Source organism: Aotus nancymaae, unplaced genomic scaffold (assembly GCF_030222135.1).
Source record: "Aotus nancymaae isolate 86718 unplaced genomic scaffold, 86718_ANA_hifiasm-v0.15.2.pri h1tg000040l, whole genome shotgun sequence".
Classification (NCBI taxonomy): Eukaryota; Metazoa; Chordata; class Mammalia; order Primates; family Aotidae; genus Aotus; species Aotus nancymaae.
In genome coordinates, this window is record NW_026988454.1 from 92,925,849 (window position 1) to 92,951,076 (window position 25,228).

General features: G+C 45.9%; 2 protein-coding genes and 1 non-coding gene across 3 annotated transcripts; 2 read left to right on the plus strand and 1 right to left on the minus strand.

The window, feature by feature from the left end:
• The first annotated feature begins 70 nt into the window (after window positions 1-70).
• On the plus strand, window positions 71-171 carry LOC135268604 (small nucleolar RNA U13). Its single transcript, XR_010336907.1, has one exon. It is a non-coding gene; the product is annotated as a small nucleolar RNA U13 (small nucleolar RNA).
• An 18,065-nt stretch (window positions 172-18,236) lies between these two features.
• On the plus strand, window positions 18,237-19,584 carry OOEP (oocyte expressed protein). Its single transcript, XM_012471783.2, has 3 exons — window positions 18,237-18,531; window positions 18,738-18,917; window positions 19,281-19,584. Exons 1-3 carry the CDS (start codon window positions 18,342-18,344, stop codon window positions 19,358-19,360), a joined length of 450 nt encoding a protein of 149 aa, XP_012327206.2. The 5' UTR covers window positions 18,237-18,341; the 3' UTR covers window positions 19,361-19,584.
• A 3,946-nt stretch (window positions 19,585-23,530) lies between these two features.
• KHDC3L (KH domain containing 3 like, subcortical maternal complex member) lies at window positions 23,531-24,905 on the minus strand. Its single transcript, XM_012471786.2, has 3 exons — window positions 24,665-24,905; window positions 24,290-24,469; window positions 23,531-24,008 (listed from the first exon to the last, which is right to left on the minus strand). Exons 1-3 carry the CDS (start codon window positions 24,831-24,833, stop codon window positions 23,704-23,706), a joined length of 654 nt encoding a protein of 217 aa, XP_012327209.2. The 5' UTR covers window positions 24,834-24,905; the 3' UTR covers window positions 23,531-23,703.
• Window positions 24,906-25,228: the final 323 nt, after the last annotated feature.

Genomic DNA, 25,228 nt, shown 5'->3' on the forward strand with positions numbered 1-25,228 from the left:
ATTACAGGCCTGAGCCACACTCGGCTCACAAAATGTAATTAATGACCACAGCTTAAAGATCACTGACTTGATCCTTTTGTAGGTCGTAAGTGTGATTGGGTTTTCATGCTCTTGTGTCAAATGTACCTCCCTCAAACATTGTTAGGAAATGGGCACACTTCCTGCCTCATGTGAAAAATAAAGAGAAAAAAAATCACTGGCTTGAGAGACATTCATTGGTCTACACAGTCTTCTGAATGTTTGCTGTGGTTTTTTTTGTATTGTTTTATTTTGTTTTGTTTTCAACCTCTGTCGCCTAGGCTGGAGTGCAGTGGTGTGATCACTCCTCACTGCAGCTTTGCTCTGTTGGACTCAGTCGATACTCTGGCCACAACCCTCTGAATAGTTGGGACTACAGGTGTGGGGCACCACGCCAGGCTAATGTTTTAGTAAAGACAAAATCTCCCTATGTTGCCTGGCTGGTCTCCAACTCCTGCCTCGGCCTCCCACAGTTCAGAGATTACAGGCATAAGCCACAGTGCCTGGCCTGCCATAGTTTTAGAGCTAAGGAAATAAATTGAATAGATTCCTGATGCATTACCATCATTGCAGCCTGGCTCTGTGGCTGGGCATACTACTACAGGGGTTCAAACTGGCTATGAGTGCACTGCTTTGATTAGGGTCTTTGAGTTACCTGAACAAATTTCAGTTTAGGCTAGGAGGGGTGGCTCATACCTCAACAATTTAGGAGGCTTAGGTGGAAGATCTCTTGAGCCCAGAAGTTCGACACCAGTCTGGGTAACATAGTGAGACCCTGTCTCTACAAAAATTTTTTTTAATTAGCCAGGTGTGGTGGTGTGTATGCTTAGTCCGAGATACTCAGGAGGCTGAGGTGGGAGAACCACTTGAGTCAGGAAGGTTGAGGTACCTTGAGCCGAAATGCTGAAATAAATGGTGCCTTCACTCCTGTCTGGGCAACAAAGCAGACAACCTGTCTCAAAAAAAAAAAAAAAAAAAAAAATCATTTCAGTCGCCGGGCGCGGTGGCTCACACCTGTAATCCCAGCACTTTGGGAGGCCAAGGCGGGTGGATCACGAGGTCAAGAGATGGAGACCATCCTGGTCAACATGGTGAAACCCCGTCTCTACTAAAAATACAAAAAATTAGCTGGGCATGGTGGCGCGTGCCTGTAATCCCAGCTACTCAGGAGGCTGAGGCAGGAGAATTGCCTGAACCCAGGAGGCGGAGGTTGCGGTGAGCCGAGATCGTGCCATTGCACTCCAGCCTGGGTAACAAGAGCGAAACTCCGTCTCAAAAAAAATTCTTCCGCCTCAGCCTCCTGAGTAGCTGGGACCACAGGCACGTGCCACCATGCCCGGCTATTTTTTGTATTTTTAGTAGAGACAGGGTTTCACCATGTTGGCCAGGATGGTCTCTATCTCTTGACCTCATGATCCGCCCACCTCGGCCTCCCAAAGTGCTGGGATTACAGGCGTGAGCCACCGCGCCCGGCGAAACCCCGTCTTTATTAAAAATACAAAATATTGGGCCGGGCGCGGTGGCTCACGTCTGTAATCCCAGCACTTTGGGAGGCAGAGGTGGGTGGATCACCTGAGGTCAGGAGTTCAAGACCAGCCTGGACATCATGGTGAAACCCCATCTTTAAAAAAAAAAAAAATTAAAAAAAATACAAAATATTAGCTGGGAGTGGTGCCATGCACCTGTAGTCCCAGCTACTTGGGAGGCTGAGGCAGAAGAATCACCTGAACCTGGGAGGCAGAGGTTGCACTGAGCTAAGATGGTGCCACTGCACTCCAGCCTGGGTGACGGAGCAAGACTCCGCCTCAAAAAAATTTAAAAAAAGAGAAATTATCCTAACACTGAGAGTGAATCCTCATGTAAACTAGGAACTTTTCTCTTTTTTTCTTTAATTTTTGCATTTTTAGTAGAGATGGGGTTTCACCATGCCAACCAGGCTGGTCTCTTAACTCCTGGCCTCAAATGATCTGCGCCCAGCCGATTTAACATTTTGATACTATTTTCTCACATGGTGAGGAAAGATGTCTAAAACGGTAATCCCAGGTAACACTAATATTTTTAGTTTTGTGTTTTAAATTTTTCACAATATAGAACAAAATGAGTTGCTTTTTTGGATCTGTGACACTAATCCTTTTGCAACAAAAAGCCGTGGAATCTCTTATCCTAGATCCCATCTTGGTCTAGGACTTAGAAAAGCATTCACTAACCAAGTAGAAATTGGATATGCCTGCGGGGCTTTAAAGGTCCTTTTACCACCTACTTTTCCCCACCAGACAAGGGGAAAAAAAAAAAAAGGATAAAAAGATAAAAAGGCAGAGTTCACGCCCAATTTTGACCTGAAGGCAGAAAGTTTCCACCCGCTTGCATTTTTGCCTCAGGTGTGACCTGAAGGAGTTGACCGCCAGTTCCCAAGCAGGGCGGGGACTTCTGCGGCTCCTGGGGTAGAAGCTGAATCAATCGACCCACGTCCTCGGTGCAGCTTCTCTCTGACGGGGATCCTCAACCTCAGGAGGGGAGCCCCGGGCCTTTCCTCTGCCTGCCGGGCGGTTTCTTCTGATCCTCCGGCTTTCTGAAAGCTCCCGGGTCTGCACTGGTGCTCAGTGGCTTGCCTTCTCCACGTAGCTCCCCCGGATAGCGACGCGCCAGAGGCACCGCCCCAAGTTCCAGCTCGCGTGGCGACTTTCCTTCGCATTTGCACCTCTGCAGGCTCCCTAAGGGAGTACACCCAACGTGGGTTTGGCAGAGCTGGAAAAAGGTACGGTCCCTCTACTCTCAGAGAACTTATTCCTCCAACTCCGCCAGGCAAGGAGCCACTTTCCCACAAGGAGGCAGCAAGCACCGCACCCTTAGCTCTCCGAGCAGCGGGCCCTGATTTTGGAAAATCCACTCCTTAGGGGTTTCACTTATCACCTGGACTAGAGAGGGCGGCACTATCTTACGTTGAGCACCTACAACCTGCCAGACTCATTTAATTCTTAGAAAACTCGTGTGAGACGGATGTGGGTATCCCCATTTCACCATGAAGAAACTGAAGTCCGAGGCCAGTACTTGAAAACCCCAGTGGAGGTGATGCCAAGGCTGAGCATTTTCTGGTCCACCACTTTGCCTCTCAGGAACCAGTGAGTGTACTTCCCAGGAGAAAGGGGTTTCGAGCTGCCAGCTGCCATCCCTTTTTCAAGAAAAAAGCTACGTATGGTTCCTGGCATTAGGATAGATAACTTTGGCTTTAAGATGATTTTAGAATTAACGTGTGTTCACTGCATACATTTGGAAAAATAAAAGTATTACCCGGAGATAAATTTAGTCCTTCCAAGTTTTCTTCTAGGCAAACTTTTGAGATTCTACTGTATATTCAATTTTTTTTTTTTTTTTTTTTTTTTTTTGAGACGGAGTTTCGCTCTTGTTACCCAGGCTGGAGCGCAATGGCGCGATCTCGGCTCACCGCAATCTCCGCCTCCTGGGTTCAGGCAATTCTCCTGCCTCAGCCTCCTGAGTAGCTGGGATTACAGGCACGCGCCACCGTGCCCAGCTAATTTTTTGTATTAGTAGAGACGGGGTTTCACCATGTTGACCAGGATGGTCTCGATCTCTTGACCTCGTGATCCACCCGCCTCGGCCTCCCTATTCAATTTTATACTTTGACTTTTCCCCTTAAATTTTATATAATAAACATTTCCCATGTTGTCAGACATACAATTTTTTGTTACATTCTTCGCTGTTTGTAATTTGTATTTTCATTTCACTTTGGGGCAGGGTGAGGCATAGGATTTTTTTCCTCACTAAAAGAAGTTTTAATTCCGTTGTTGTCAGGCCCAGTTCGGTGGCTCACACCTGTAATCCCAGCATTTTGGGAGGCTGAGGCAGGTGGATCACGAGGTCAGGAGATGGAGACCATCCTGGCTAACATGGTGAAATCCATCTCTACTAAAAATACAAAAAATTAGCCAGGTTTGGTGGCACACGCCGGTAGTCCCAGCTACTCAGGAGGCTGAGGCAAGAGAATCACTTGAACCCAGGATGTGGAGGTTGCGGTGAGCTGAGCTTGCCACTGCACTCATTCCAGCCTGGGCGACAGAGTGAGACTACATCTCAAAAATAACAATAATTATATAAATAGGAATACTCAATCCAGGATTGCTTTTATTTGTGTGTGTGTGGTTTTTGTTTGTTTGTTTTGTTTTTTGAGACAGAGTTTTACTCTTGTTGCCCAGGGTGGAGTGCAATGGCACAATCTCAGCTCACTGTTGGCAACCTCCGCCTCCCGGGTTCAAGTGATTCTCCTGTCTCAGCCTCCAGAGTAGCTGGGATTACAGGCGCCTGCCACTATGCCCAGCTGATTTTTTTTTTAGTAGAGACAGGGTTTCACCATGTTGGTCAGGTTGATCTCAAACTCCTGACCTCAAGTGATCCACTGGCCTTGGCCTCCCAAAGTGCTGGGATTATAGGTGTGAGCCACTGCTCCCAGCCTATTTTGTTTTTGAGATGGAGGTTTGCTCTGGTTTTCCAGGCTGGAGTGCAGTGGTGTGATCTCAGATCACTGCAACCTCTGCCTCCCAGGTTCAAGCAATTCTCCTGCCTCAGCCTCCCGAGCAGCTGGGATTACAGGCGCCTGCCACCACACCTGGCTAATTTTTTTATTTTTAAAGGCGGGGTTTCACCATGTTGGTCAGGCTGGTCTTGAACTCCCGACCTCAGGTGATCCACCCGCCTTGGCCTCCAAAGTGCTTGGATTACAGGCATGAGCCACTGCGCCCAGCCTGCACCTGGCTAATTTTTTTTGCTGAGTTTTTAGTAAAGACAGGGTTTCACCATGTTGTCCACACTGGTCTCAAACTCTTGACTTCAGGTGATCCACCCACCTTGGCCTCCCAAAGTGCTGGGATTACAGGTGTAGGCCACCATTCCTGGTGGCTGATTTCTTAATATTACCAAAGTTTTGAATTTTGATGGACTCACCAATTTTTAAAATCACTTTTGCTTGAGCATGAAAGTTTGCTTTTCTGTTTTCTGCCAAGAGTTTTGGTTTTAGCCCTTTCATTAAGCTCTGCAGTTCTTTTTCAATTTAATTGTGTATGTTGTGAAGTAAGGGTCTGAGTTCATCTTGAATCTTCTAGTCCATGAATGAAATAACTCTCCATTTCTTTATATCTTTCTTTCATCAATGTTTTGTAGTTTTCAAGTTGTGCACTTACTAAACTTATTTGTAAAAGTATTTAGATTTTGTGTATATTGATTTTGTATTCTACAACCTTACCAAACTCATTAAATCTATTTGTGTTTGTGTGTTTGTTTTTTGGTGGATTCTCTAGGATTTCCTACATAGAAAAGCATGTTGTTGGTATTCTTTAGTATGCATGCCTTCTATTTCTCGCCTGATTGCACTGGCTAGAACCTCCAGTACAATGTTGAATAAAAGCGAAAGTAGGCATCTTTGCCTTCTTGATCTTTCAGGGGAAGGAATTCAGCCTTTTTACCATTAAGTATCATATATAATGTTAGCTGTGGACTTTTTGAAAATAGCTTTTATTAGGCTAGGGAAGGGACTTTGTATTCCTAGTATCTTTTTTTCATGAATAGGTGTTGATTTTGTAAAATGCATTTGCTGCATCTCTTGAAGTGTTCTTTTAGTTTTTGTCCTTTATCCTTTCAATATGGCATATTAATTTACTATTGATTTAAGCCAGCCTTGCATTTGTGGGGTTAAATCCCCTTGCTCATGGTATATAACTTTTTTTCTATAATGCTGAATTCCATTTGCCTTTTTTTATTGAGATGGTCTCACTGTCTCCAGGCGGAAGTGTAGTGGCTCAATCTCGGCTCATTGCAACCTACACCTCCCGGTTCAAGTGATTCTCCTGCCTCAGCCTCTTGAGTAGCTGGGACTGCAGGTGTGCACCACCACGCCCAGCTAATTTTTTGTATTTTAGTAGAGACAGGATTTCACTATGTTGGCCAGGCAGGTCTTGAACTCCTGATCTTGTGATCCACCCACCTCAGCCTCCCAAAGTGCTGGGATTATACGCGTGAGCCACCACGCCCAGCCTTGCCTTTTTTTTTCTTAAAACAGGATTGAGAGCGGCATGGTGGCTCACCTGAGGTCCGGAGTTTGAGGCCAGCCTAGCCAACATGGTGAAACCTCTTCTCTACTAAAAATACAAAAATTAGTTGGGCATGGTGGCACATGCCTGTAATCTCGGCTATCTAGAAGGCTGAGACAGGAGAATCTCTTGAACCCAGGAGGCAAAGGTTGCAGTGAGCATAGTTTGTGCCACTGCACTTCAGCCTAGGTGACAGAGCGAGACTTGTCTCAAAAAAAAAAAAAAGCCACAGTGGTTCACGCCTGTAATCCCAGCACTTTGGGAGGCCAAGGTGGTTGCATCACAAGGTCAGGAGTTCAAGACCAGCCTGGCCAACATAGTGAAACCCCAGCTCTACTAAAAATACAAAAAATTAGCCAGGTGTGGTGGCGGACATCTGTAATCCCAGCTACTTGGGAGGCTGAAGCAGGAGAATCACTTGAACCCGGGAGGTGGAGGTTGCAGTGAGCTGAGATTGCGCCATTGCATTCCAGCCCAGACAACAGTGAGACTCCGTCTCAAAAAACAAAACAAAACAAAACACTGGGCATGGTGGTTTACACCTGTAATCCCAACACTTTGGAAGGCCAAGGCGGGTGAATCACGAGGTCAGGAGTTCAAGACCAGCCTGGCCAAGATGGTGAAACCCCATCTCTAGTAAAAAAGTACAAAAATTAGCCAGGTGTGGTGGTAGGCACCTGAAATCCCAGCTACTCGGGAGGCTGAGGCAGAGAAGTGATTGAACCCGGGAGAGAGAGGTTGCAGCAAGCCGAAATCGTGCCACTGCCCTCCAGCCAGGGCAACAGAGCGAGACTCCATCTCAAAAAAAGACTGGTTTGTTTGCCTTGTTGTCTAGGCTGGGAGGCTGAGACAGGCCAATCCTTTGAGCCCAGGAGTTCAAGTGATGCAGTACAGTGGCACAATCATGGCTCAACACCTGAAACTCCTGGGCTCAAGTGATCCTCCCATCTAGGCCTTCTAAAGGGCTGAGATTACAAGCATGAGCTACCATGCCCAGCCAAGTTTGCTCATCTTTTTATTTAAGATTTTTGCATCTATATTAATCAGGAATGTTGGTCTGTAGTGTTTCTTTTCTTGTGATGTCTTTGGTTATAGTACTTTTTTTTTTTTTTTTGAGACAGAGTTTCGCTCTTGTTACCCAGGCTAGAGTGCAATGGCACGATCTCGGCTCACCGCAACCTCTGCCTCCTGGGTTCAAGCAATTCTCCTGCCTCAGCCTCCCGAGTAGCTGGGACTACAGGCACGTGCCACCATGCCCAGCTAATTTTTGTATTTTTAGTAGAGACGGGGTTTCACCATGTTGACCAGGATGGTCTCGATCTCTTGATCTCGTGATCCACCCACCTCAGCCTCCCAAAGTGCTGGGATTATAGGCATGAGCCACCGCGCCCGGCTTTGGTTATAGTATTAAAGTAATGCTGCTAGAATGAGTTGGGAAGTGTTCTTTCATCTTCTATTTTTTGGAAGAGTTTGAAAGATTGGCACTAGTTCTCCTTTACATACTTGGTTGGATTCATCAGTAAAACCATCTAGGTTTGAGCTTTTCTTTTTTTTTTTTTTTTTAAGAGACGGGGTTTCACCATGTTGGCCAGGCTGGTCTTGAACTCCTGACCTCGTGATCCGCCCGCCTCCACCTCCCAAAGTGCTGGGATTACAGGCGTGAGCCACCTCGCCCAGCTGGTTTGATCATTTCTTTGTGGGATGTGCTGTCATTACTAATTCAATCTCCTATATCAGGTTTATTCAGATTTTCTATTTATTCTTAGTTTATGTTTTTCTAGGAACTTATCCATTCCATCTAGGTTATCTAATTTGTTGTCATATAGTTGTTCTGTAGTATTCTCTTATAATCTTTTTTATATCTGGAAGGTCAGTAAGGTGAGTAGTCATGTCCTCCATTCATTGCTTTATTTTTTATTCTTATTATATTTATTTATTTAGAGACACCATCTCACTGTTGCCTGGGCTAGAGTGCAGTGTCATGATTTTGACTCACTGCAGCCTTGACCTCCTTGGCTCGAGTGATCCTCCTGCCTCAGCAGCCCAAGTAGTTGGGATTACAGGCATGTGCCACCACACCTGGCTAATTGTTGTGTTTTTTGTAGAGATGAGGTTTCACTATGTTGCTCAGGCTTGTTCTTGAACTCCTGGGCTCAAGTGATCTGCCTGCCTCAGCCTCCCAAAGTGTGATTACAGGTGTGAGCCACCGCACCAGGCTCTCACATTCATTTCTAATCTTAGTAATTTGAGTATTTTTTCCTTGGTTATTCTATCTAAAGGCTTGTCAGTTTTATCTTTTTAAAGACCCCACTTTTGATTTTTCTCTATTTTCTACACAATTAATTTTTACTCTAATCTTTAATACTTCCTCCTTGCTTTGATTGCATTTGTTTTATTTTATTTAAGATGGAATCTTGCTCTGTCACCCAGCCTGGAGGGCGGTGGTGCAATCTTCACTCACTGCAACCTCTGCCTCCCAGGTTCAAACGATTCTCCTGCTTCAGCCTCCCAAGCAGCTGGGACTACAGGTGTGTGCTGCCACACCCGGCTAATTTTACTATTTTTAGTAGAGACGGAGTTTTACCACGTCAACCAAGCTGGTCTCAAACTCCTGACCTCAGGTGATCCTCCCACCTCGGCTTCCCGAAGTCTTGGGATTACAGGTGTGAGCCACCGTGCCTGGCTCTGCATTGATTTTAGTTTGTTCTTCCTTCCTGGTCATTTTGCCTGTTGTTAGCCCACACTAATAAGACTATGTTTCCTGGCTCCTGGATGATTTTGCCAACTACTTGATCAAGAAACTAGAAGCAGTTTCTACAATTCCATTAGTGTTACCAGCCCTAAGAAATCTTTTAGGCAAACTGCTTGTTTCTTTTGTCTTGTTTTGTTTTTTGAGATAGAGTCTTGCTCAGTGTAAGCCACCGTGCCCAGCATGGTTTTTGATATTAACTGCCCCTCCACCTCTTTCCCTGAACATTCAGGCTACCAAGAAGAAGGTACTGGCCATCCTGAATTCCTCAGCCCATGCTTACTTTTAGTCTTCTGCAAAGTAGTATCTGTTCCCGCTTTACTGGAACACCAGAGTTTTTGGCAAGGTGAAGTCTAACTTTCTCAACCTTTCCTTCCCCACCTAAAACATCTTTTCTTCAACTAGCTTTCAGTTTTGAGATTTGCCAACATATGGTCTTGGCCTTCAGCTCTTGCTCCAGGTTACTCCAGGTATTCAGAGTGAAGTTCTCTAGTGCCTCAAGGCATACCTCAAAGACTTAGCCCCAAATCCAAGTAGCCTGAATTCCAAATCTTGTGAGTGAACTTGGGCCTCTCAATCTCCCTTCTCATTCAATGCTGTTTTTATGTTCTGGAATTTACTCCATCTTCTTTTTTTAATGCTTTTTTGTTTTGTTTCCTCTTCCTCTTCTTCTTTCTCTTCTTTTCTTTTCTTTTGAAATGGAATTTTGCTCTTGTTGGCCAGGCTGGGGTGCAATGGCACAATCTTGGCTCACTGCAACCTCCACCTCCTGGGTTCAAGTAATTCTCCTGCCTCAGCCTCCTAAGTAGCTGGGATTACATGTGCCTGCCACCATGCCCACCTATTTTTGTTTTGTATTTTTAGTGGACATAGGGTTTAACCATGCTGGCCAGGCTGTTCTCAAACTCCTAACTCCAGATGATTCACCTGCCTAAGCCTCCCAAAGTGCTGGGATTACAGGTGTGAGCCACCATGTCTAGCTTTGATTGTATTAATCAACACTCAAATGTAACTCAACTTACTTCATCTTCTCTAACCTCTCTACCATAAAGTTTCTAATGTGTAGGTAAATCACAATCTGTTGAGACTGATCATATTTAGTGTCTAGATCTCTAAAGTCCACTTTAAAAAAAAACAACTCAGTTTAATCTGTTTACTAAAAAGTATACAAATCATAAGTGTGAAGCTCAAGAAAATGTCAAAGTAATAGTGATGTGACAACCACCCAGATCAAACTTGCTTGCTTTTTGACATTTATACAAATGGAGGCCTACAGTGTCTTTTAGCTCACTCATGCTGGAAGAGTTTATTAATTTTCATTGGTATATAACATTTCATTGTATGGATCTGCCACAATTTATCCATTCTATTATAGACAGACATTTGGTCACTTCTGTTTTTTATTTCCACATTGAGTAACACTGCTATGAACATTCATAGCAGTGTTATTAGTGCATTTCTGTTGGATATGTGATGTTTGGGTTTGTTTGAGACAGAGTTTTACTCTCGCCCAGACTGGAGTGCAATGACACCATCAGGGTTCACTGCACCCCTGACCTCCAGGCTTAAGCGATCTGCTAATTTTTTTTTTTTTTTTTGTATTTTTTAAGTAGAGACAGGGTTTCGTCGTGTTGCCCAGGATGGTCTTGAATGCCTCAGCCTCCCAAAGTGCTGAGATTACAGGCATGAGCCACCACGCTCAGCCTGGGTATGTATTTAGGAGTAAAACTGCTGAGTCACAAGGTGGTATGTGCAATTCTAGTAGATATGGTCTCCAAAATTGTATCAACTTACACCTGCCACCAGCAGCAGCAGCAGCAGCAGCAGCAGTAGCAAGTTTGTTTTGTCTTACATTGGGGTGTTGGCAAACTATACACTTTCTACAAATACAGTTTTATTAAGGCTGGGTGTGGTGGCTTATGCCTATAATCCTAGGATTTTGGGAGACTGAGAAGGGTGATTGCTAGAGCTCAGGAGTTCCAGACCAACCTGGACAACATGGTCAAACCCCATCTCTACAAAAAATAACAAAAATTAGACCAGGCACGGTGGCTCACACCTGTAATCCCAGCACTTTGGGAGGCCTAAGTGGGCAGATCTCTTAAGGTCAGGAGTTTGAGACCAGCCTGGCCAAAATGGTAAAATCTAGTCTCTACCAAAAAACACAAAAGTTACCTGGGCATGGTGGCGTGAAGCTGTAGTTCCAGCTACTGGGGAGGCTGAGGTGGGAGGATCGTTTGAACCTGGGAGATGGAGATTGCAGTGAGCCGAGATTGTGCCACTGCACTCCAGCCTAGGTGACAGAGCAAGACCTTATCTTAAAAAAAAAAAAAAAAATAGCCAGGCATGGTGGTGCATGCCTGTGGTCTCAGCTGCTCAGGAGGCTGAGATGAGAGAATCACTTAAGCTCAGGAGGCAGAAGTTGCAGTGAGTGGAGACTGTACCATTGCACTCCAGCCTGGGCAACAGAGCAAGACCCTGTCTTAAAAAAAAAATTAGAATTTTGGAAAACTTTTATCACCACTGTGTCTTAACAGCTTCACAATAATTACATTTTTCTGATGAGATTGGTGGTGGTACTAATCAATGTGATTTTTTAATTATATTGTATAATGAAATGAGTCAATATTTGGAAAATCTAAGTATTTCAATAAACTGATATTTTCCAAATGGCTAATGAGTGATGGTACAAAATCATGCATGAATAAAAAGGCCATTCATCATTGCGGCACAGTTTACAATAGCAAAGACCTGGAACCAACCCAAATGCCCATTGATGATAGACTGGACAGAGAAAATGTGGCACATATACACCATGGAATATTATGCAGCCATAAAAAACGATGAGTTCGCGTCCATTCTAGGGACATGGATGAACCTGGAACCATTCTCAGCAAACTGACACAAGAACACAAAATCAAACACTGCATGTTCTCAGTCATAGGCGGGTGCTGAACAGTGAGAACACATGGACATAGGGAGGGGAGCACTACACACTGGGGTCTGTTGGGGGAAATGGGGAGGGACAGCGGGGGGTGGGGAGGTGGGGAGAGATAGCATGGGGAGAAATGCCAGATATAGGTGAAGGGGAGGAAGGAGGAAGGCAGCAAATCACACTGCCAAGTGTGTACCTATGCAACAATCTTGCATGTTCTTCACATGTACCCCAAAACCTAAAATACAATAAAAAAAAATTAAAAAAAAAAAAAGGCCATTCAAAGGTAAGAAGCTACCATTTGCTGAGTGTTGGTATAATAGAAAGAATAATGTCCACAATTATCTAAATATCTGTGTGACGCTGGATTTTCTTAAACCAAAACACATATTGCAACAAATTTAATTTGGAATAGGATATGAGGCCAGGCATGGTGGCTGATGCCTGTAATCCCAGCACTTTGGGAGGCTGAGGCAGGTGGATCACCTGAGGTCAGGAGTTTGAGACCAGCCTGGCCAACGTAGTGAAACCCCGTCTCTACTAAACATACAAAAAATTGTAAAGGAGGGAAGCATCACACGTGGAGGTCTGTAGCGGGGAACTAGAGGAGGGACAGTGAGGGGTAGGGAGTTGGGGAGGGATAACATGGGGATAAATGCCAGATACAGGTGATGGGGATGGAGGCAGCAAACCACACTGCCATGTATGTACCTATGCAACAATCTTGCATATTCTTTACATGTACCCCGGAACCTAAAATGCAGTTAAAATATATATATATATATATATATATATATATATATATATATATATATATATATTTATATATATATATAAAATTGTGGCTGGGTGCAGTGGCTCATACCTGTAATCCCAGCACTTTGGGAGGCTGAGGCAGGTGGATCACGAGGTCAGGAGTTCAAGAGCAGCCTGACCAATACTGTGAAACCCTGTCTCTACTAAAAATACAAAAATTAGCCAGGCATGGTATGATGTGCCTGTAGTCCCAGCTACTCAGGAGGCTGAGGCAGAAGAATTGCTTCAACCCGGGAAGCAGAGGTTGCAGTGAGCCAAGACTGCACCACTGCACTCAAGCCTGGGTGACAAAGCGAGACTCTGTCATAAATAAATAAAGTAAGTAAGTAAGTTATGTTTCTTTGGGCTGTATATATAAAAATCAACATCAGATCTTGACTGTGAAGTGAACCCAGGGGCCTTAATTGAGATAGATGTGGAATGTTTTATTTGGAAACTCATTGTCTGAAACAGCTGTGACTGCGTTGTAAATTAAGTCTGTTTCTCTGTATAAAACTCACTTAGAAAAACAAACAAAAATAAAAAATAAAAAAATCAATAAAGTGACTTAGATCCTCCAGGCAAGAATGGGATGTTTCATTGTTACTGATATGCCTGGACTAAAGTGATCCTCCTGCCTGCAGCTCCCAGAGTAGTTGGGACTACAACGCATGAGACACCATGCCGTGTTAATTTTTAATTCTTTTGTGGAGACAGGGCCTCCTTATGCTGCCCAGGCTGGTCTACAGCTCCTGGCCTCAGGCACTCCCACGTCAGCCTCCCACAGTGCTGGGATTACAGGGCTGAGCCATCCCTCTAGTCTCACTAATCAGACTTTTAGTTTCTCTTCTCTTAGCTGGGAAAAGGTTAGTTCTCTAAGTAAAGAGGTAGCTTGGAGGGGATTCTAGAAATGGCCAGAAAGCTTGGCTTCACCTTAAATACGAATAAAGCCACTCAAGTATGTCAGCAAGGACAGCTGGTTTTTTAAAAGAAGAGTTAAGTACGAGATCAGTCTCCGTCCCCCATCAGTAAATCAAAACAAAGATGAGAAGACATATTTTAACAGTTCCAGTAAAAACTCCAGACTAGGCTGGGCATGGCTGATGTCGTAATCCCAGCACTTTGGGAGACCAAGGCAGGAGGATTGCTTGAGGCCAGGAGTTCTAGACCAGCTTGGACAAGATGGTGAAACCACGTCTCGAAAAACAAAAACAAAAACTCCAGACTATGATCACACAGGCAAATATACAGAGAAGGTAAGGTAAAAGAAGTATGTGTTGGACTACAATTTCAGGGCTGGGGGCAGGCCTGGAATCTGAGCCTTCTTTATCAGCTCTTCAACCATCATCTTTTGTTGCTGGTAGGATTGGGGATGGCTTCAAGTTTTGGTCCTGTAGATCTGACTGGCTCTGCACCACAGAAATGGAGAGTTGGGCAAACACTTGGTAATGGGTCCTGGAAAGGGCCTAGTCATACTTGGGCCTCTGGGGTTCCACATCACTGTATGAGGGCAGCCAGGCATTATGACTGTCATAGACTCCAGGTACTTTTAATGGAGCCCCTTTCTTTCATTAAAAAAATACATAAAATTGTACATCATTTTTATTTCATTTTTTAAGAGATGGGTTCTCACTCTGTCACCCAGACTAGAGTGCAATGGTGCAATCATAGCTCACTGCAGCCTCGACTTTGTACACTCAGGCTATCCTCCCTCAGCCTCCTGAGTAGCTGGAACTACAGGCGCCTGTCACCACAACCAGCTAATTATTTTATTTTTTGTAGAGACAAGGCCTCTCTATGTTGCCCAGGCTGGTCTCAAACTCCTAAGCTCAAGTGATCCTCAGCCTCCCAAAGTGATAGGATTACAGGCATGTATATATATTTTAAAAATATATTTTTGGGCCAGGTGAGAGGGCTAACGCCTGTAATCCCAGCACTTTGGCAGACCGAGGCGGGTGGATTACATGAGGTTGGGAGTTTGAGACCAGCCTGACCTACGTGGAGAAACTCCATCTCCACTAAAAATACAAAAAATTAGCCGGGCGTGGTGATACATGCCTCTAATCCCAGTTACTCAGGAGGCTGAAGCAGGAGAATTGCTTGAACCCGGGAGATGGAGGGTTCAGTGAACCAAGATAGCGCCATGGCATTCCACCCTAGGCAACAAGAGTGAAACTCCATCTGAAAAAAAATTTTTTTTTGGCAGGTGAGGTGGCTCAAGCCCGTAATCTCAGCACTTTGGGAGGCCAAGATGAGTGCAGAAGTTCAAGACCAGTCTGGACAACATAGTAAAACTCCACCCCTACTAAAAATGCAAAATTCACCAGGCATGGTGGTGCATGCCTCTAATCCCAGATACTTGGGAGGTCTAGGCAGGAGAATCACTTGAACCCAGGAGGGGGAGGTTGCAGTGAGCTGAGATTGCGCCATTGCACTCCAGCCTGGATTCAAAAAAGAAAACAAAAAAAGAGAAGGAAAGAAAAAGAGAGAGAAAGAGAGAAAGAATCTTCCAGTCCTGAAGAGCTCTGTAGAACATCAATTTGCTCTATCCACATTCCCATTTTGATCTTGGGCTGGTGTCAGGCCCACTGCAGGACCCCTGGCACCCCAAGAAGCTAACCCAGATGGTGGGAGAAGTGATTTTGTTAACCCGATCAGGCCAGCTCAGTGCATCTCTCCACCTCAGTCTCTGGTATTGGCTTCCATGCACTTGGGAAAACTGCCCACTTGTACCCAGGCTTCCAAGGAGGCCCACATGACCAGAAGAGTTCCCAAAAGCTTTTCTTGCATAATAGCCCTCCCATTTGGGCAGGCTCTGGTGCAAAGGCACATTAGTCTCCCCAAAGCTGAGAGGTACAAAATCAACACTTGCGAATCAGATTCTGGCCACTTACTGAGCAGGGAGGTTCTCTCATCAGGGGTAAGCAGCAATCCCACTGGATCATTTCTTCCTTGGGGAAGAAGTGGCTGAACTAGCCACTGTGGGGTTGTCCCTGAGACTGAGTTGTGTCTTAGACTAACTGCTTCATGGTATCCAGTGTGCTGGGGATTTATGTGGGGTTTATGGCAGAAGATCCCCACAAGATAATAGGGTGCCATCTTATCCACACCAGAAAATGGAATTTGAGAGAAGTTAATTAACTTATTCTTGTGTGGCTCAGATCACCACAGTCCCCCTGAAGAAGTTATTAAAATTCTATACATGCTAGGTAAAATATTCCTTGTCAACAGCAATGGAAGTGCATCTTATGATTAGATTAATGTTTTAGATTTTTTTGAACTTATTTTTGAGTTGGGGTCTCACTCTGTCACCCAAGCAGGAGTGCAGTAGTGTGATCATGGCTCACTGCATCCTCAAACCCCTTGGCTCAAGCAATCTGCTGGCCTCCACCTTCTAAAGTGCTGGAATTACAGGTGCAAGCCACAGTACCTGACCTTGATTAGGTTAAACATTTTTTTTGTTTGTTTGTCTTTTGTTTTTTGAGACGGAGTCTCCCTCTGTCGCCCAGGCTGGAGTGAAGTGGTGCCATCAGTGCCATCTTGGCTCACTGCAAACTCTGCATCTGGGGGTCAAGCAAGTCTCCTACCTCAGCCTCTCAAGTAGCTGGGATTACAGGTCTGGCTAATTTTTTTTTCTTTTCTTTTTTTTTTAGACAGAGTTTCGCTCTCATTGCCCAGGCTGGAGTGCAATGGCACAATCTTGGCTTACAGCAACCTCCACCTCCCGGGTTCAAGTGATTCTCCTGCCTCAGCCTAAGTAGATGGGATTACAGGCATTCACCACCACGCCCGGTTACCTTTTTTTTTTTTTTTTTTTTTTGCTTTCTTTTTTCTTTAATATTGTCCTTGCAGAAGCCCAGCTACTTTTGTATTTTTGGTAGAGACAAGGTTTCTCCATGTTTGTCAGGCTGGTCTCCAACTCCTGACCTCAGGTGATCTGCCTGACTACCAAAGTGCTGGGATGACAGGTGTGAGTCACCGTGCCCAGCCCATGCCCAGCTAATTTTTGTATTTTTAGTACAGATGGGTTTTCACCATGTTGGCCAGGCTGGTTTCCAACTCCTGACCTCAAGTGATCTGCCTGCCTTGGCCTCCCAAAGTGCTGGGATCACAGGCATAAGCTACCTTGCCCTGCCAGGTTAAGGTTTTATTTTTTAATTTTTTTAATCTTTTATTTTTCATAACATGCATGCCATTGCAAAGGATAAGGTTTTAAATGTTTATTCCATCAGAGCCATAGCTAAATCTTGTTTTCCTGAAAGTATACCCTACACATCTGATGCTCAAGTTTTCTCAGAAACCGTTGAGGGTGACAGAGGGTGAACTCAGGGGCAGAAAACTGGAGCCTCCACACAGTCCAAGATGATCATGTGGAATCTGTAACATGCTTTCCACTATTTTGAGTTTTTTTCTTCTATGCTGGCTGTGGTGGCTCACACCTGTAATCCCAGCCCTTTGGGAGGCCAAAGCGAGAGGACTGCTTGGGTAGGAGTTCAAAACCAGCCCGGCAACATAGTGGGACCCTCACTCTCAAAAAAAAAAAAAAAAAAAAGGATGGAAAATAGTTGGGTGTGGTAGCAGGCACCTGTAGTCTCAGGAGGCTGAGGTGGGAGGATCACTTGGGCCTGGGAGGTCCAGGTTGCAGTGAAAACTGAGATCGTGCCACTTCATTCCAGCCTAGGCAATAGAGTGAGACCTATCTTGGAACAAAAGAAATTTTTTTTTCCCGCTCCCCAGAAAATATTTTTTAGAACAAACACATAGTTAATTGTAAGAACAAAATAGTATATTCGGCAGATAACTATCTATTCTGAAACAACTACCAAACAATATTTCTAGAAATACAGTAGAAAATATGTAAGGACATGCATGGGGATGATATACACTAGCTTCAGGATGATGTCCTCTAGAGAGGGAAAGGAAAGATACTTGAGTAATATCTACTTTAAAGAACAGAGAAGTGAAGCAAATGTGGGGAAATGTCAACATCTGTTAAAGTGGGAGAGGGTACATGGCTGTGTTATATTACTCTTTTGGATGTGTGAAACTTTTCATAATTCAAATTTTTAATTAAAATTACAAACATTGAGAAGAAATGTGCATCGATACTGGCTGTCTTAGGTCGTCTAGGATAGTGGAAATAAAGGAAAACTGTGTCACTTGCTACATGTTCTATAACCCCACCTCTGATGTTTTGCTTAAAACATGACACACTTTCTGGAATAATTTCAAAATGGTAACCATCCAGAGAGTCAGAAGATAACAAGGGAGCTGAAGAGAGAAAACTGACACATTCAACAAGCCTGCCTGGGTCTGATCTACCTGTCTTTAGAAGGCAACGTCGAAACCTTAACCTAGACAGCAAAGGTGATTCCCAGTCAACAGGGTCGTCAATTCAAACTAACACTGTTAATCCGCTATACAGTGGGCAGAGGCCTTTTAGGCTAAATATACCTTACCAGGCGGAGATGTCGAAGGAGACCGTTGAAGACCCAACAGGAGCCCAAATGAGTACTAGTTCTAGGTCAAAAAGCAGTCCTGACGATTGTGGCAGCGCAGGAAGTGCCCGAAGCGCCGCTAGACCCAGGCATCGATTGCGTCAGCTCACCCGGAAGCGGTGCCAGGTGCCGCCGGAAGGGGCGGAGCGGGTCGAATACTGTAAAAGAGAGCCGGAGCCTCGGCGCTGAGTCTGCAGGAGGTCACGTGAAAGCCGCCCCGAGCGCGCTCGGCGGCTGCTGGTCCCAGTATGGTCGATGACGCTCGTGCTGCTGAGTCCCAGCGGGGCAAACGGACCCCGGCCCACTCTCTGGAGCAGCTGCGTAGGTTACCACTTCCGCCGCCACAGATTCGCATCCGGCCCTGGTGGTTTCCGGTGCAGGAACTGAGAAACCCTTTGGTGTTCTACCTGGAGGCATGGCTGGCAGACGCGCTCTTTGGTGAGCGACCCAGACTCTGAGTCTCTCAGTCTGAGAGAGGCTCGGCAGAGCATCTCTCTACAGCCTCTTTCCCAGATTCATAAGCCAGGAGTGTTGCTGTGGTGCCCGCCTTCCAGCTCTTCCCTTCCCTGGTCAACATTCCCTTCAAATTCAGCTTCTAACCTGCGACTGTGCGACCCCTAAATAGTCTTTCCTTACTTGTTTAGGCCCAGACCGAGCCATAATTCCAGAAATGGAGTGGACGAGCCAGGCCCTGTTGACAGTGAACATAGTGGACTCTGGGAACCTAGTCGAAATCACCATTTTTGGACGGCCCCGTGTACAGAATCGGGTGAAGAGCATGCTTCTGTGCCTGGCATGGTTTCACCGAGAACATCGAGCCCGAGGTGAGGGTCTTTGAGAACTTACACGTGGAGGAAGCCACGAGTGACCATACTGGTCTTGCTCGGCTTCCTTCCATCCTCCCTTAATCTCTTAATTTCTTAGTTTCCGCACCCCAGGAAGCTGCTCGAAGTTTGTTGGGAGGGGATCACCGGGGTAGGACCTTGGGAAAGTCAGTGGAGATCTGATACATTCAGACCCATCACTGCCCAAGTCAGCCTCAGCTGGGCTACAGCACTATCGCAGATCCCAGGTTCAGAGCCTCCACCCCAGATCCTCCTCTCCTCCCCAACTCCCAATCACTGAGTAGTTTGAAACAGCGAACACTTCTCCCTGTCCATGGTTAGTATCAACTGTTTCTCTTCCAGCTGAGAAGATGAAACACCTTGAGAAGAACTTGAAGGCCCAAGCATCAGACCCCCACACTCCCCAAGATTCTATTGCTTAAGACAACAGTGTCAGGAGCATCTTGAGAACTTTGCAACTTTTGCTGCTAAAGTTGAAGAGAAGCAAGTATAGCATTCCTAAATCCCTGCATTCGTTTTTTCCTGTGTCTTGATGGAATGTGGTTTATTTTGTTGAAAGAGTGAATTTGAACTATTCTAATAAATGGCTATTTTGCCCAGTGACATTAAGATCTTCGTACACTTATAATAAAGCAAATTTATAAAAGATTGACTCTCATTCATGTTTTGATATGAAGGGTGGGTAGAAGGCTGGCAGATTGTAGTTTTGTGGGGTTTATTCCTGAATTCCCATTATTTTGAAACTCCTAATCCTTTTATGATTTTATGGTCAGAGTCAGGCCCTCAGCCACAGGGGGCAGATAGCCTCACAAATGGTGATCTGTTTTGTTTTTACGTCATTGGTTCTCAAACTTTAAAGCTTGTAATGAATCACCTTGGGAGCTTGTTAAAACATAATCTCCTGGTCTCCTTCAGAAGATTCTGATTCGGTACTGTTGGGGTAGGGTTTATAATTTGCATTTCTGATGAGCTCACAAGTACTACCAAAGCAGCTCGTCTGAGTTTCTCACTTTGAAGTTGGTAGTTGACCCCCTGAGGAGCACCGGCTGTGCCTTTTCTTAGAGTGAGGGCTTTGTTGGCCACAGGATGAGATTCCAATGAGCAAGCCTGGGCAGTCAGCATTCATTAACCCTAGCATTGCAATTCACCATGGAAGAGCGGGGATCCTGGGCACCTTGGCTTGTGGATGGTGCCCTGCCTTGGAGCCAGTTGTCTCCCTTTTTCTGCAAGGCGAGGTTGCACAGGTGTCCAGCATGGGCCAGGTTTTTCCATTACGTGTTGTACTGAGATTACCAATTTGTGCAAAACAGCTCCTATCCTTGCTGCCCCGCTTTCTGGAAGCAAAATTTCTGGGGTGAAGGGTGCCAAAAGCTCTGTGGCTTCAAGCACAATTAAGATTGGTTTGACTCATGGAATTAACTCACTCCTTGGCAATAAAGTGTTCTAGCCTTTTGCAAGAGTTTTAAACTCAAAAGTCTTATTGTGCTTTTTTGATTAGCGGTGATGTTGAAAATTTTTTTTCATTTACCTTTTTCTTTATTCATCCCTATCTTCTTTCAACTGGTGAAGGGTTTTTATCTCTATAAGCTTTTCTAATGATGGTCCATTATTACCAATATTTTCCACCCTCTTAAATTTTTGTTTTGGAAGCGGATAGGTTTTTATGTAGTTAAATCAATTACTGTTTCTCTTCGCCCATGTCCCCACCCTTATAAGTTTAGGAGCTCCTAATTTTCTTCCATAGAAATTTGATGAATATTTTTTCAGGTTTTTCCTGGTGGGATTTTTATTTTGTACTTTATTTTTGAGATGGAGTCTCACTCTGTCACCCAGGCTGGAGTGCAGTAGTGTCATCTTGGCTCACTACAACCTTTGCCTCCCTGATTCAAGCAATTCTCCTACCTTAGCCTCCTGCCTTGGCTTCCCAAAGTGCTGGGATTATAAGCATGAGCCACTGCACCTGGCCCTGGTGGGCTGGTTGGTTGGTTGATTTATTTAGAGATGGAGTCTCACTCTGGCGACAGGCTGGAGTGCAGTGGCATGATCTTGGTTCACTGCAACCTCCACCTCCTGAGTTCAAGTGATTCTCATGCCTCAGCCTCCCAGGTAGCTGGAATTGCACACGCCACCACACCCAGCTAATTTTTATATTTTTAGTAGAGATGAGGTTTCACCATGTTGGACAGGATGGTCTCGATCTCCTGACCTCGTGTTTTGCCCGCCTCAGCCTCCCAAAGTGCTGGGATCACAGGTGTGAGCCACTGCACCCGGCCGCTGGTGGGATTTTTATAAAACCATTGAACATTTTGGTTTTTTTTTAAGACAGTCTTGCTCTGTCACCCAGGCTGGAACACAATGGCACAATCTCGGCTCACTGAAACCTCCGCCTCCCAGGTTGAAGTGATTCTTCTGCCTCAGCCTCCCTAGTAGCTGAGATTACAGATGCGTGCCACCACACCCAGCTAATTTTTGTACTTTCAGTAGAAACTGGTTTTCACCATGTTGGCCAGTCTGGTCTTGAACTCCTGCCCGCAACTGATCCACCTGCCTCTGCCTCCCAAAGTTCTGGGATTACAGGCCTGAGTCACTGCACCTGGCCCATTTAGCATTTTGTTATTGGGGGGAAAGGGGATGATCCTAAACTCCTTCCATCCTTTGTACACATTAACATATATTGAAGTCCTAACCCCAGTACCCCAGAATGTGACTATATTTGGGCAATATTTGAAACCTTTGACTCTTAAGACTTTTGCATCTGCAGGAAAGAAAAGGAAAAAAAAGTGTTTTGGATGAATTGAAAAGGTTGTGAGGGCTAGACGTGGTTACTCAGGCCTGTATTGCCAGTACTTTGGGAGACTGAGGCAGGCAGATCACCTGAGGTCAGGAGTTCGAGACCAGCCTGGCCAACATGTTGAAACCTGGGCTCTACTAAAAATAACAAAAATTAGCTTGGTGTGGTGGCAGGTGCCTGTAATCCCAGCTGCTCAGAGGCTGAGGCAAGAGAACTGCTTGAATCCAGGAGGCAGAGGTTGCAGTGAGCCGAGATTCACTATTGCACTCCAGCCTGGGAGACAAAACCAGACTGTCCCAAAAAAGAGTAGACTTGCCCTCTTACATATTAAAAGTTTATAAAGCTACATAGTTAAAATAAGGGGTAGATATTAGAAAAAGCAGTAAAGTTACACATAAAAATAGATCGGTAACAGTGAGTTTGGGCGAGGACAGTGAAAACAGGTTGTAAAGGAGAGAATCTGACATTCTGGTAAGGTAGGTATTACATAGAGGAAGACAAACAACATACCCATTAAGTTTTAGTTCTCCTTTAATGTAACCTCATTTGAAACTGATTTTGTGTTGATTTTGAGTTTAGAATGGTCTAAAATTCTTCTAAAAGTAGTCAACTATTTTAATAAAATTGCCAGTTAAAAGTTGTTAATAAATTCTTGTAAATTCAGCTTTAAGTAGTAATTCCCTTATTATAAGATACATGATTATTTTAAACTGGAGTGATAATTAGTGGTGACAAAAGAGTCTGTGATAGACATTCCCCTGATATTTAAAGTTAGCTTTGAACTTTTTAAAATTACCAGCGATTGGCTCGGCCAGGCAAGGTGGCTCACGCCTGTAATCCCAGCACTTTGGGAGGCTGAGGCGGGCAGATCACCCAAGGTCATGAGCTTGAGACCAGCCTGGCCAACGTGGCGAAACCCGGTCTCTACTAAAAATACAAAAATTAGCAGGGCGTGGTGACATGGGCCTGTTAGTCCCAGCTACTCGGGAGGCTGAGACAGGAGAATCATTTGAACCCGGGAGGCAGAGGTTGCATTGAGCTGAGATCAGGCCACTGCACGCCAGCCTAGGCGACAGATTGAGACTTGTCTCCAAAATAAAATAAAAATTATCGGTGATTCTTGGTTGGTTAAAAAAAAAACGTGTACACACACACGAAAAAATTCATAATTATAGAATTACTGCGTGCTGTTGTTTAATCCTACCACCCAGCTGTTGGCTTGCATCCTCCTAGATTAATTTGCAAAACTGCATCTCAGTTCCCCAACCAGAGCTTTGACCCGAGGGAAGCCAAAGTGTTCTCTGCTGGGACTCTTCGCTGCTGTAGTAACTGAGGAAAGAGTAGCCGATGCCTGCATCTTGGTGTCCACGACCTTCGTGCAAAGTCGGTGACCCAAGCAAGACCTGAAAGCGGCAACAGTGCAGCCCGAGAGCGCAGCTCGGCTCTCTCCGTTTTCCCCTTCCCCGATGTCATTTTCCCCAGCTAGGAAAGTGGTCTGTGGCAGAGTCGCAGTACACCCAGGGTATTCCAAATCCAGCTGAGCCCCAAGCGACCCGGTTTTCTCATCCCAAGTCACCTTGAGTAGAACCAGAGCGGGCCTGGAGAGGTTTCCTAGTGGGCCCGAGAGGCTTCTCACCTGGGTAAGCCAGATGAGCGCGGTTAAGGAGCACAAGGGGCACACCGAAGCGCAGCCGGGTTAGATTGCGACCTTGGGCGGCTAAGAACCCAAGGGCAGAATTGGGCTGACACAGGAATGGGCATTCCCTCCCCTCTACCTTCCAAAAAACAGACGTTAGGGAAATGCAATTCTTTATTAGAACTCAAGTTTGTGTTTGCAACCATTCAACAGAAGGGGTAAAACAAAAACAATTCACATCATCATTCCCCCACCCCCAACCCCACCTTCTGGGGCTTAAGTGTATCGGGCTTCCACTTAACCCCTGACTGGCTCTGGTTCCAGGGCCTGAAATGCCTTCATAATCTAGTAACTGGGTCCCGGGCATCCACGTAAAACCTCTGGGTCCGTGCCTTGCTGGCAGCTTTGGGAGATCGCTGGGTCTCCGACTCACTGGCAGCTTTGAGGAACTGCTGGGTCCCAGCCTCCCGCACCTCCACCGGAGAACCCTGTGTCCCGACCTCCCGGACCTCCACCGAACGCTGGGTCCCGGCCTCCCGAACCTCTACCCAAAGCTGGGTCCCGGCTTCCCGGACTTCTATTGAAGACCGCTGGGTTTCGGCCTTCTGAGTGGCTACATCCTGGGCGAGGGCCTTTCCTGAGCCTAGAAAAAGAGCAGTGTGCAGAGGCTACAGCTGTATCCCTATATTCTTTTTAAAAAAGGACAATCACCCATGCGGCCTGCGGGAGTAGGAGCCGGGAATCCCAGAACGCAGGTTCAATTTGGCCTTCTCGATCCGTGGCGACCAGAACCGCCCCCTCCTTCACCCACCAACCGCGGACCAACTGGGAGGGCGAGACTGCCGCCCCAGCAGCCAGGAAACCCCAGGATCACTCCTACGCAGTCAGGATTTGCTCCATGTAGCCCTTTTCCCAACCTCGTACCTTTCGCCTGGAGCTGGCGGTGATAGTCAGCCAAGTTCATGATCATCTTGATTGTGTCCTCCTGGTAAGAAGGCCTCCCAAATATCAAGATCTCAGCCTCTCCGCTGGGGTCCAAGTGATTCACGTGAATCAGGATTTGGGACAGACCCTGTACTTGCGGGATGCGCTCTCCGCCCCTGCCTGCGCCGGGAGCAGAGAGGCTGTGAGGGACGGGTAGCTCCCAGAGGTCTTGGGAGAGGAAGTTGGAAGGAGAAGACAGCCAGAGGACATTGGCTACTGGGGAGGTTTGCCCTGGAACGCGGCCAGAACATGTGGGGTGTAGGTATGGGGGCAGAAAGAAGCCGCATGGGGGTTACCCGTCCCTAGTCCACTCACCGAAGATCTTTTCCACCAGCCAAACCTCAAGGCGAACTACCTTCGGATTCTTCAGAAACTCAGAGTGGAACCAGGAGAACTGCTTGGGGAGCTGACCCAGCACCTCGAATGACATTGCTTTTGGCTGCATCAGTTGCACGAGCGTTGGAAACCGTCTGGGAGCATCCATGCTGCCGCCGGCCCTGCAGGAGACCAGAGCACAACCGCAAACCCAAAGGACGAGCTGGAGGTAGGCGACTAGAGTTGCGTTTACAGCTGGGTCTTATTTTAAGGGCTTTTGGCCAGCCCCTCCTCTCCATCCGCTCCCTTTTCATTGGATTCCAGGCGTCACCTCCGTCTCCTAAAGCGCCGGCTTCTTCCGAGGCCGCACAAATGCGTTGGTTTCTGGGCTGCTCTCAGAGGGTTCCTTCTGTCAGGAGCAGCCCTTCTCCAGCGCATCCGGTAGGAGAAACCGGGCTCTGGGCTCCAAGAATCCGGTAGAAAGCCGAGGGAGTCTTAACGATGGACTCAGGAAGGCGTGGATAAGCCCAGTATTTTTCTCAGAGGAAGGAACTGGTACTTGCA